At 41.8% G+C, this 13,856-nt stretch overlaps 1 protein-coding gene across 15 annotated transcripts in view; it reads left to right on the top strand.

Annotated features, from left to right (window-relative positions):
• Window positions 1–13,856, top strand: part of CELF4 (CUGBP Elav-like family member 4) — a 908,448-nt gene that overhangs the window by 787,375 nt on the left and 107,217 nt on the right. For all 15 annotated transcript variants that reach the window (XR_012715420.1, XM_075269750.1, XM_075269742.1 and 12 more), the window contains exon 5: window positions 3,887–3,966. Coding sequence is in view for 14 of the 15 variants with exons in the window: in XM_075269750.1 (XP_075125851.1) it covers window positions 3,887–3,966 (80 nt within the window). In the remaining variant the exon portion in view is untranslated. The remainder of the gene's footprint in view (window positions 1–3,886; window positions 3,967–13,856) is intronic.

Raw genomic sequence — 13,856 nt, 5'->3', positions numbered from 1 at the left:
TAGACTGCGTATTCTATATTCATGCCATGAGCAGGAAATATGAGATTAGTGAAGTCCTTTACTTCCTCCCTGTTGATGTGAGCTGCAAGAACGGATTTAAAGAAAGATAATGAAGCAGACAGAGTTAAGTTAGAGTTAAACATTTTAAGTAATGTAAGTCATTTTGCAGTCTTAACAATTATCTCTAGCCATTAGAGACGTGCAAGTACTATTCGAAACGGTAGTTTCAAATAGCGCGCTCCCATAGGAATGAATGGGAGCGGCCGGCGTGCAGGGGGTTAAGCAGCAGGACGCCGGCCCCGGCTGCGTGCCGGCTGCGTCCATTCATTCTTATGGGAGCATGCTATTCGAAACTACCGTTTCGAATAGTACTCGCTCATCTCTACTAACCATCTTAGTAGTCTGTAATGGAATTACAATAGAAGCAATTTCCCAGTAGCTGCTGCTGAACCCTGGGGAGAGGGGCACAATAGACAGTGAGCCCTAAGCTGAATTCCCACCACTGTCCCTTCCTGTTTGCTGGTCCTATCCTAAGCAATAGGTGGCAACTGGTCAACGGGCCCTTCCTATATAAGTGACAACACAGAACAAAGACAAGACAAACAACAACAAAGGGAGGTCAGCTAGCCAAAGGTCCGGTAACAGTCGAGCAATGCAATACAAAATCAAAATCCAAGAGAGGAGTCAAAGGTAAAGCCAGAGATCAGAGGTCAGCAATACAATAGCAGCAGAAGAGGAGCTTAAGTGTTAGTTCACACGCAAAATCCGCATGTGCATATTCTTTCACGGCAGCCGGTGCAGTGCACAGCATCCTGTCGTGGCTTTCCGCTCTGGATTAGGTCCAAATGAATGGGGCTAGATCAGAGGGGGCTGCCGCGAGGCAAACACCGCAGCTGATTCAGCTTTGGAATCTGCCTGAAGAAAGAGCAGCTCGCTTCTTTTTTCCGCTAGTGCCAACATTCCGTTAGCGGAAATAAGAACGTTAGCGGTCTACACAGACCACCATTGTGAGGGGGTGTATTATGAGGTGTATTCCGCGCCATAATCTGCCCCCTCTGTGCCCGTGTGAACTAGCCTAAATAGGGACAAAGTCTAAGGACAGAGTCACAATAGCCAGCAAGGCTTTGTGGGCTAATGGCCTGTATATAGGAAGCCCAAGATCCGCCCTAGGCTGGATTGGTAGACAGGCTGTCAGTCACACAGGCAAGGCTAGAATTAACTATTTGATGAACAGAAGGAAACAAGGTGCAGGAGATGGGTATGATCGGACTTCAACCACAGAGGACAGACAATAGAGCAGTGTTCACACAGTGCAACAAAAAACATCAAGCAAAGAATCAAACTGAACTCGCCTCCTGTACCGCAACTTGCGAGCGGACGGTGGGGCAGAGACCCAAATAGGCAGAGAGGTTACACAGTGATAGTCTTTTATCTTGTAAGTTTCTAATGGATACAACTATGAATAAAGGAAATGTCTATGGTCTGGTACTACGGATAAATTCACCCATGGTTTCCTTATCGTGGCCGTATTATCTTCTCATGCGCTATAGTGTCCCTGCCAAAATAACTAAAACATGACCAGAAAAAATATCTGCATTCATTGTCGTATGCACCGGAAACCACAAACTGTCAACACTGAGATAATTAGAGGAAATCTATAAAATTGTGCAAACTTTTAATTATATAATAATAATAATAATAATAATAAAGACATATTGTCATGTCAAAAAACTGAATAAATTGCTGTGATTACAGCAGCCTCTGCGTCATGCAGTCTCTTGATATATACTAATATTGGAGAGACTTTGGAGTGGCAAGGTTATAATGAACCAGCGGGCCTATGGAAATACTCTATGACGGTATTCCACATGAGTAAGAGCACTGTGCAGTGTTTATGCTTCAAGGTTCACTTATATTGGAGAATTAAAGTAATACGACAGGGAATAACGTTACAATACGAAGAAATTGGAAATACAGGGAAATTCTGGGTGCCTGAGAAACAATTGGGGTCATATGATGGCTAAGTGGTTCTAATGCACTTGAACACCTAAGTCCAATCGAGAACTCTGTCTATAGAGTTAACTTTCTAGTTGGGAGTAGAGATGAGCGCGTACTATTTGAAACACCTGTTTCGAATAGCACGCTCCCATAGAAATGAATGGACGTAGCACGCGGGGGGTTAAACGGCCGCCCGGCAAAGTCTGCGTGCCGGCCACTTCCATTCATTTCTATGGGAGAGTGCTATTCGAAACGGCTATTTGGAATAGTGTTCGCTCATCTCTAGTTGGGAGTCTTATGGGGTCATTTGATGGATTAGTGGCCCCTACTGCGCTGTTGAAACAGCAGATATCTGACCTCAATAGAAACTGTCCATAGAAAAAACTAGTTAATAAATTCTGTGATCACAGCAGCCTCTGCATTATGCCATGTTTTGGTTTGTACTAACATGGGAGAAAGTCTGGAGTGACAAGCTTATAGCGAGCTAGCAGGCCTATTGAAACGTTCCATGAAGGTACTCCGCATGAGTCAGAACTCCTCTTCTAATAATACGCCGCCATTTAATGGGGTACAGTACAGCATCATCGATCCGTCAGTGATCACTTCTGTAGCTTCCTCTAAATAAACCTTTCATGGGCTCTTTTTAATCATTTTAATTACTGGGAATGTAGTTTCCTAGACAGATATTTACTGATTCTTGGAAAGGTCATGGTGTCTGCTGATCGATACATTTTAATTGCTATATCCATATCGTCTTCTCTAAATCACGGCATGCAAATGAGTGGCCATAAAGATTGGACGGAGACGAGTATATAAATATTAATAATAATGATCTCACCCTCAAAACTGAAAAAAAAAATGGAGGTCGTACATTGAGTAATGTTAGTTTTATCTGGATGGATCAAAGATGACCATTAAAGGGGCACTCCACCTTAACATTTATAAAGTTCTGGAGCGTTGAAATACATTAATGGTCCAAATGTTCCGTTGGAATAATGCATAAATCAGTATTGGATGGGTCTTGTCTTGTGTCAAAAAGATTCTTAGATGATCAGATAGTGATCGTCTATCCTTAGGATAGGTCATCAATTTTTGGGTGGAACTCCAGCCTCAGGGTCCCCCATCAAACAGCACAATTTAAGGACAGGGAAACTATATAGACTCCTTCATATTGATGATTGTCTGGTGCTTGCAATTCATCTTATTCATTTGAAAGTGACCTTTCATTGTGAGGAGCGTTCCTGGATTTTGGACCTCCATTGATTAATTTTTACTATTCCATGTCATAACCTCAAACTACCCCATTCTATATAGCTGTGATGTTGAGTTAACAGAACTGTGGGCCACCCATGATGATGGACCAAGACCAAGATGGTGTATGGTCAAGGCCATATAGGAAGTTATGTAGATGACCATAAAACTATAGGACTGAGAGGACATCCAGGAAGAACAAGAGGACAGATAAATATAATAAAGGCATATATGACTTAGTGGTGCCCAACATGATGAGCAGTCTTCAGAGTACAGGCTGTGTATAGTCTTCAGAGAGGTAACTCTGGTTCTGTATCTGGTCCATGGAAGGTTTAGAAATGGTATTGAAGATAAACTAATATAAAGGTCCAAAGACCTCAAACCAAAGGTGATATCTCAGCAACACAAAAGGAGAACATTCTTGGATTCAGGTGATCCTAACCTATCTATCTATGGGGCTTGGGTGACATGCTGGGCTCTGGTGACAAAATCATTGACACAAAAATTGGTGACAATATACAAAGACACTCAATTACACCCCCCCCCCCCATGATTGTTATCTTGTCTGTGGGGTGGTTTCATTGCTTATTGCACAGTATTACGGCATCATCTAAAAAAATTTCTTTTTCATTTGCAGGATGTGCATTTGTGAAATATTCATCACATGCGGAAGCACAGGCAGCCATTAATGCCCTTCACGGAAGCCAGACAATGCCGGTGAGTAGCCATTTCTTAATCTTAATGGGTATTGCCAAGAAATACATAGACCTCACTGGTGGAGTCTGTACAGTGTGATCTGTAGGATTCCCTTTAAAGCTGAAAGCTTGACTATAGCTGGCCATGGTGAGCGCCATTCATGGCGGTGATTATACTGTTCCCTGTAGTATATGGTTTATTCAGCCTAGCAACCAAGATGCCATAACCTACATGCATCTTGTTCTATCCGTGGTACTGTACTTCTCTCTCTATAATATTAGTCATCCATATTGTATTCTCTATGTGTTTTCCTTCTATTATGTACTATTCATGGCCCTCATCCTCTTTGTATTGTGTGCCATTGATGGTGCTGTAATTTCTCCTTTGTGATACAGTGTGTGCTATCCATTATGTAGCTTCCTCTTTGTATCTTGCTCCATCCATGGTGTTGGATCCTCTTTGTATTATGCGCTATCCATGGTGCTGGATCCTCTTTATATTAAGTGCAATTCATGGTGTTGTATTCTCTTTCTATCCTGTATTCTCTATAATGTCATCATTTTTTATGGAGTGGTATCCTCTGTGCATGGTGTTGAATCCTCTTTTGATTTTGCTCTGCCGTTGGTGCTGTCCTTTCTTTGTATTTTCCACTATACATGGTGCTATATCCATTCTGCTTTAGCTGCTATCCATGGGGCTGTACCGTGTTGCATCCTCTTTGTGTGCATGATTCTGTATATTCTTTGTATTAATTCCTATCCTTGCTTATGTATCCTCTTTGTATTATTCACTATTCATGTGCTGTTACTGTACTTTCTTTTTATTATGTATATGCGCTATCCATGGTGCCGTATACTCCTTGTGTCATGTGCTATCCATGGTTTGGTATCCTATATTTATTATGCACTATCTATGGTGCTATATAATCCTAATACTATCTATGATGCTATATAATATATATTATGGGCTGTTCATAGTGTGGCATTATGTGCTATCTATGGTGCCATATACTCTGTATATTATGTGCTAACCATGGTGCTGGATCTTCTATATATTATGCACTATAATCAGGGGTAGGGAACCTTCGGCTCTCCAGCTGCTGTGAAACTACAACTCCCAGCATGCTCCATTCACTTCCATGGGAGTTCTAAGAACAGCAGAGCAAGTATGCATGCTGGGAGTTGTAGTTTTGCAACAGCTGGAGAGCCGTACGTTTCCTACCCCTACTATAGATGAACTGTATACTCCTTATACTGTGCGCTATCCATAGTGTACACCTTCTTATTTCTTGTCCATAGTGCCCTAAACTCACTGGGGTAAATTTATCAATCCCTCTATGCTAGTTTTATTATACCTGCCATATCCCCATTCTGCTCCTCGGCCCGACATATTCATTATAACCTATGCTAGTTATCTATCCATGGTTCTGTATCCGTCTATGTGTTATGTGCTATCCAAGATGCTGTATACTCTTCGTATTATGAACTCTCCATGGCACTGTACACTCCTTGTACTATGTGCTATCCATGGTGCCATAGCGTACCCTCTTGAATTATGCACTATCCGTCCATAGTACTATATCCTCTTATCTGTTTGGTGGCTATAGAGTTGCATAAAGTATAATAACTAGTGCAATGTAATATGTATGTTAATGGTCATACACAGTGTTCACCCTTACCTTTGCTAAAATTTGCTTAAAGAATCCAATTTTTCATTTTAAAGCAATATGATGACAACTTGCTAGCAGAAGCATGTAAATGGCTGCAGTTCACAACACAGCCACTGGGTGGCTACACAGAATATTCACTATGAAATAGAATATTGTCTTGAAAATCTGGTGACATCCAAGAGGAAGGATAAGGATACAGTGCTGAAAATACTCTGTGCTGTGCATAGCCCATGATAGTGTTACAGCATATACACTACAGGTGGCGATATATATACTTTTGACTTTACTATACCTTCCAATATACTTTATGTTTAAGACCTCTGCTTGCTGTCATCCCTGAGCCGGTCCTGCTCACACAGCTGAGGGTTGAGCATTGTCTATACTAATACACTGTAACTAATAGCAGGTGCTGTAAGTTCTTCTCTGAAGTATCTCAGATCTGAAGTGACAAAGTCCCATCCAAAAGAGTGAATTATTCACCATAAAGCGATCAATACCACATTCATGAAAAACAATGTGCCCTGGCAGATGACTCTGACTTTATGTTGATGAAATCTGGCAATGCGTCCGTGCTGCGTGTGGTGTGTGCAGAGTCAGCTCGTGCCAGCGGCATTATCATAACTATATACTTCATGATGATAGAATATACATCAATTATAGTCTGACGGTAATAAAACAAGCGCTAAGAGTGGAAGTGCAGGATGTTTAACCAGAGATCTGACCTGCTACAGCTCATTAGAAAGGGTTAATTATACACTCCTTAATGCAACAACGCCCAGCGTTATCTATAACACTTACCCACCGCTAAAACCATCATTGCAAGTTTACAGCAAACGTAGCAGAGCTGAGTTAGTCGTTTCAAATCTGTATTATTTGTGAATCATAAACATGTTTCCAGTACAGATAATGCAATAGGTTTTCCTGCAGTCCTGTGTAAAAGCACACAGTAAGAGTCTGAGAAACAAAGTCATTTTCTATGCAGCCCTATGTAACACAACAGATATAACATGGTGATAAATCTGATAACTCAAAAGGTCTACTTGTAGTCCTATGTAAGACTAAAGACCAAAGTGTTAGATTTATCTGCAGTCCCATGTAATGCCAAAGAACACACATGACAATGATGTTGTAATAAGTTTATTCGCAGTCCTATGTAACACCACACACAGCACACTGTGGTTAGGGTTGAGCAGATCTTGAAATTTCAGGATTGTTTGACTTGTCCATCTACTCTTCTACTTCGTCCCTGCTTTACTGTATACTCAGCTCTGCTACATCGCCATAACTGTACATTGACTTATCTATCTTCTGTTCTGCTTTGTCCCTGCTTTACCGTATACTCAGCTCTGCTACATCTCCATTCCTGTACATTGATTTGTCTATCTACTTTTCTACTTCGTCCCTGCTTTACCATATACTCAGCTCTGCTACATCTCCATTACTATGCATTGACTTGTCTATCTTCTCTTCTGCTTCATCCCTGCTTCACCGTTTACTCAGCTCTGCTGCATCTCCATTATTGTACATTGACTTGTCTATCTACTCTTCCACTTCATCCCTGCTTTACCGTTTATTCAGCTCTGCTACATCTCCATTACTGTACACTGACTTGTCTATCTACTCATCCACTTCGTCCCTGCTTTACCGTATACTCAGCTCTGCTACATCTCCATTACTATACGTTGACTTGTCTATCTTCTCTTCTGCTTCGTCCCTGCTTTACCATATTATACTCAGCTCTGCTACATCTCCATTACTGTACATTGACTTGTCTATCTACTCTTCCACTTCATCCCTGCTTTACCGTTTATTCAGCTCTGCTACATCTCCATTACTGTACACTGACTTGTCTATCTACTCATCCACTTCGTCCCTGCTTTACCGTATACTCAGCTCTACTACATCTCCATTACTATACATTGACTTGTCTATCTTCTCTTCTGCTTCGTCCCTGCTTTACTGTATACTCAGCTCTGCTGCATCTCCATTACTGTACATTGACTTGTCTATCTTCTCTTCTGCTTCGTCCCTGCTTTACTGTGTACTCAGCTCTGCTATATCTCCATTACTGTAAATTGACTTGTCTATCTTCTCTTCTGCTTCGTCCCTGCTTTACCATATACTCAGCTCGGCTACATCTCCATTACTGTACATTGACTTGTCTATCTTCTCTTCTGCTTCGTCCTTACTTTACCGTATACTCAACTCTGCTACATCTCCATTACTGTACATTGAAACCGATCGCGATCGTGAAATTTACTCAGTCGCCGATTGGGATCCGATCTTTTCCGATCCCGATCGCTCAACCCTAACTGTGATGTACCTTTAGTATAGGTAATGTAATAGACTGACCTACAGTCCCATGTAACACCTCAGACAACACGCTGAGGAGGCCATTGAAGTATGAGAATGTAATAGGTTCACCTGCAGTCCTATGTAACACCACGGATAACACATCAGATACCCCGATCAGATACCCCAATGTAGCAGGTTTACACATAAAATAAGAAGATATCACCATTTGCAGCACAACAGACTCAGCTCAGCTACATCTTACAACAATCTCTTTGTCTTTTCTGTATTTCGTACAAACCTGCCATGTTTTTTTCTGAAAGGATCCCAGTCCGCCTCCACATGGGGGGCTCGTGATTCATACAATGGGACCATAGAGCTGTGTTGTCTGTGATGTTGTGCAGTATTATTTTACTGAATAAGTATGTGATATACTTGGCGCCATGCTGTTTCCTGAGCGCCTGGGCCCTGCTGTTACCGTATCTATATATGGCGGTTTGGTATGTTACCATGGCAACTAATACTAAAGAATTATATATAAGGTGTTCAATAACTGGAGGGAGGCGGCGGATTCCATGCATGTTACAATCCCTAGCTAAATGTATTTCTCCAATCGTTTCCAACCTGTTGCTTTCCAGCTGCTGCAAAACTACAACTTGCCGCATGCTGGGAGTTGTGGTACTGCAACGGTCTGATAGCCATGGTTGGAAGATGAGCCTTGGCCCTGACCCATGCAGACCCATAGCTTAGCATCACTCTGCTGTACTTCACATCTTCCTTAGAAGTTTTCTGAAGAGTTTTTAGGCGCGGCCCTCAGTATTCCTGTCAGGTCTCAGGCTCTTGTCTGTGCCGCGCTCTCCTCTATCTACAGGGCTGTCAGTGTTATTGCTGCTCTGCGCTTTTACTTCACACAACATATGTTCCTTCCAAGTTTATTGAAAGGAAACTTTCTTTAATGAGACTTATTTTATCCACCTTGCCAGAGAAGTTCTTGTTTTTTTGTACAAGAAACATTTGCAACCGACTCTCCCCTCCTACTCATACATATACTGACGTATATACACACGTATACATAAAGTACACATATATATATATATATATATATATATATATATATATATATACACACACACATATACTGATGTACATACATACACACACACATATACTTAAAGTACACAGATATATATATACACATATACTCACATACATACACGCATATACGTAAAGTACACAGATATACATACACACAAACATATACTCACGTACATACACACATATACTTGAAGTACACACACACATATATATATATATATATATACACACACACACACACGTATACTGATGTACATACATACATTCACACATATACATAAAGAACACAGATATATTATGTTGGGGGAGGGGGGATTTCTGTAGCTGTCAGAATCCAGTTTCTCACTATACAAATTATATACAATACTAGCAGAACCTTGACAGCTTGCAGTTCACAACACAACCACTGGGTGGCCACATACAGACACATATAGGATAAGCATCTCCCAAAATGTTGCAAAATCATGTTGTCTTGTCAAAGCTGGTCATCTTGTTCCGCTCATCTCAGGATATGTTAAGCTTAAAGAAAACAGTAAAGAGGGAAAAATCTTAGATTTGTATTCCACCTCCTACATTTACAAAACTCATTTCAGCTACCTTTTGTATCCAAGCGCGAACAGATTCCATAAGCATAGCCTGCAGAATTGGTTTTAAAGGGGACATTTCACCACTTCCATCAACTCTAACTCTTTTCATCCTCCAATAGGCTCCTCTAATCCCAGTGTAGTGGGGATTTTTTCTCTAGCCCCCACCATTCCTGAGCAATGTGTGCTGTTAGTTTCAATACACGATTTGTTAATTAGACTCTCCAGTTAGATGGGCGGTCCTAAGCTGGGGCAGACCCGCCCCCTGACAAAGAGTTGGAGTTGGTGGAGGTGGTAAAAGGGAGGAATTCTGGTTGGCAAAGGGCGTCCTGTCCCAAGATGGTGGAATGAAACAGCAACAGAGGCAAAAGAGTGTTTTTTATGGTGCCCAGCTACAAATTTAACACAGTGATATCTGAACTTCGTAGATGAACGGAAAAAAAAATGTGAGGAAACTTTCACCTGCCAGGTGTATGCAAGGCATTGAAATTCAGTAGCAGTCATTGGCGATAACTCCGGCCCTCATTACTGTATGTATAGAGCACTCCATTAGCCGCTCTGTACGCAGTCATTGTACAAGGCTGGGAAAACAACCTGAACATATTCAATAAAACAGAAAGTAATCAGGAGTACAAAGAGTCTCCTTGAAGACTGTGGCACCTCCGAGTCACACATGGCTGCTCGCAACAAAAGCAGAACATATTTTGTGAAAACAAGACATTATCAAGCGCTCAATGCGAATGACTGGCCCAGCTGCTTGGCAGCTGCTGGGACGATGCTCCCCCTTCCTACTTCTGAACCTGGAGACATGAGCAGCCGGGGGATGGGCAATGAGCAGAATGCTAATGATCCTCCCCGTACCCTGGAGTTCAGTCCTGAAGGGGGAAGTTCTGTCACTTCTACAGGTGTAGGATGAATTCCTCCAAATGAATCTGTCTACAGATTGTCAGCAGCAGCTCCTCCACTCATTGCCCATGGTACCAACAGGCGTGTGTCTGTGCATGCATGTGTGAAATTACTGGGAGTGCGTTCCTCATCTGTCACTTTACAGGTGTCGGAAATCCACAGACAACTTCTACACAATGAGAGATTTCCATTGAGTCCAGAAATATTTTAGTTTTTTGGCTAAAAACATTCCTACAATATTTCTAGAAACAGTGTACAACCAGCAGATCTACATTTTCCAGCTGCCATTCTGCATACATAATCCGTAAATGGCTGCAAACGTTGCATAAATGAATAATACAAGGGAACATAATAAACTTTGTAATCTTATCTTATCTTATCAGAGAAAAATGCTTCTTTCCCCTCTTATCAGACTTTCACTCTGAAAGTTGCTGTATCTGCACATGTATCAGATTACACATATCATAGTCTAGGGAGGAGGAGGAATAATCAGGAGCTAAGTGTCTGGAGACAGTGTAAGGAGGTTGAAATGTATGGAACTACAAGGTATACCTATTTCTTAAGATGTCCTAGGAACATATTAGGCCAAGTGAACTGCTACCTATTATTCAACACTATCTCGGGAAGGTGGAGTATCAGGTTAAGGTCAGAGTCCAAGCCGAAGTCAAATTCAAGAAGTCACAACAATATCCGAGGGGGTAAACCAGGAAAACAAGCCAAAAATGGAGAACCAGAGATCAGCAGTAAACTAGTCTTCTCAAGAAGAGTCAGGAGCCAAACGCACAAGACAATCACAGGAACATGAGGGGAGAAGGAAGGAGAAGCTGAGTGTGACAGAAGCAGAGAAACTTGTTCAGGTTGCAGCTATATAGGAAGTTTCTATCACAGTCCAAGTACTTTATTCACATCAGTACAGGCAGTACTCTAGTTTTAGGTTCATAAAACTTGAGATCTTGAGGATGTTGAAGATGTTACGTCATAGTGGACAGCTGGAAAAGAGTGGCTGCTGTTAACTCTTGACTTCACATCAATATGGATGTCACATGGAAAGAACTGGATTGGCAGCAGGGTCCAGGACGCACTATGTCTTCAAATATTGCCACACAGGCAAGCAACTTTATGATCAGCAGTTATTTATTAGAGAATATGTGAGATGCTTTCGAAGGAACAGGTAGCCATATATTTCATTAAAAAAAAACCCTAGTAATAGATTTCCTATAAAATAAATATACCATAATCTATGCATCTAATTATCTGGAAACTATTAATAATCATATAGTATAATTTAAAATAATGCAGCATTTTATGCCAGGGTCAGCGTTAGTAACTTTGTTCCAACTCCAACCCCAGCCAAATCTTACCCTTCATTCACATCTGCGTTCGGTATTCCGTTCAGGGAGTCTGCATGAGGATCCCCCCCCCCCGAATGGACTACCGAACTCAACTGCAAGTGCGGGGCAGTGAAAGCACACGGACGCCATAGACTATAATGGGGTCCATGTGCTGGCCATGCACTACCCGCACGAATCATGCGGACAGGAAAGTAGATTGTGAGATCTGACGGCAAGCACACGGACTCCATTATAGTCTATGGGGTCTGTGTGCTTTCACTGCACAGCACTTGCAGTTGCGTTCGGTAGTCCGTTCGTGGGGGTCCTCATGCGGACTACCCCCAGACGGAATACCAATGCAGATGTGAACGAGGCCTTACTCCAACTCCACAGCCCTGATCAGGCCTTGACTTCACAGAGGAGCTAAGCCATTGTCCGATGTGTCTGACAGCAGCTATCCCTCCTCCCTGCCCCCAATGAGGCTGATCTGAGCATGGTGGAGTCAGGATTTTGGAAGAACGACAGAATTGAAGGTTTCTGGGCAGAAGAAATCAGTAACAGCAGCTAGATTATACATTGTCTTATTACTGTAACCACTGGAGCGCCAAGTTATCAAAACCTTGACAAGACCCTTTGTTGTCCCGGGCATGTAAGATCGCAAGCTTGACTGGGCTAAGAAGCCATGGTTGTATGAAAAGCTGCAAACCCCCTTCTCCAAAATCAATAAATCACCACAATGGGCAATAATCGCGTCGCCTTGAGTCTTATCAGCCCTGAACAAAGCCACTGCCGGAGCCGCTGATTTCTTATTTTCTTACGTTATTGACGCAGCGTGTTTATCCGAGTCCGCCTCATTATCTTACAGGAAAACAACAGCATTTGGGATTTTCCTTCTTCCGAATGTCAATCCCCATCTTTCCAGACCCTCGTGATCCGCGACGCAGAGTGGGGCACCGGCTTTCTGGATCAGACGAGAGATTTTTTTTTATTATTATTATTTTTTTGAACAATTATTTTGATATAAACAGCTCGGAACTGGAGTAGATTCATGTAAATGGGAAGCAGTGGGGCTTGTAATTAGATTTGTGTACACTTTCATAAATTGCCGGGAAACATCAAAGCCCTGATAGAAGGTTGCAGTCCTCTTTATTCCCTTCTTCTGTTAATTGAACAGTTGATGTGTGGAAGGAGAGTGTTGGCTATAGAGGAGCACTATTTACAGACCCGCTGACAGCTGTACTGTGAAAATTAACAGGAACCGTACTGCCGGTGTCACAGTTCGGCGCGGGCGCGGGGGGACACACATTTGCTTTAAATTAGATTCTCGTAATTTTTCTAATCTTGCATTTTTTTTTTTTCTGTTATAAAGTGATCTAGGGAAGGCTCCTGTACTGGAGATTGTAATAGCAACATCTTATCTAGTCATACCGCAGTGAGCTGTTCTTCTAAAGGGCCACTAGGAGATGGAGAGGCCTAACTAAGGTTATCCCTATTCCCTTTACCACAAGATGAGGGTACTGTGACATCACTATGTGCATTGTCCTGGTACTATGACATCACTATGTGCATTATCCCTGTACTGTGACATCACTGTGTGCATTGTCCCTTATAGGTGACATCACTTTGTTTAATATCCCTGTACTGTGACATCACTGTGTGTATTATCCCTGTACTGTGACATCACTGTGTGTATTATCCCTGTACTGTGACATCACTGTGTGTATTATCCCTGTTCTGTGACATCACTGTGTTTATTATCCCTGTACTGTGACATCTGTTTATTATCCTTATACTTTCCTTATACTGTGACATCACTGTGTTTATTATCCTTATACTGTGTTTATTATACCTGTACTGTGACATCACAGTGTGCATTATACTTGTTCTGTGACATCACTGTGTTTATTATACCTATACTGTGACATCGCTGTGTTTATTATCCCTACACTGTGACATCACAGTGGGCATTATACTTGTTCTGTGACATCACAATGCTTTATCCCTATGTATTATAATTAGAGATGAGCGAACACT

The sequence above is a fragment of the Leptodactylus fuscus genome, chromosome 1, assembly GCF_031893055.1.
Source record: "Leptodactylus fuscus isolate aLepFus1 chromosome 1, aLepFus1.hap2, whole genome shotgun sequence".
Taxonomy (NCBI): domain Eukaryota; kingdom Metazoa; phylum Chordata; class Amphibia; order Anura; family Leptodactylidae; genus Leptodactylus; species Leptodactylus fuscus.
This window is presented reverse-complemented; position numbering and strand designations above follow the sequence as displayed.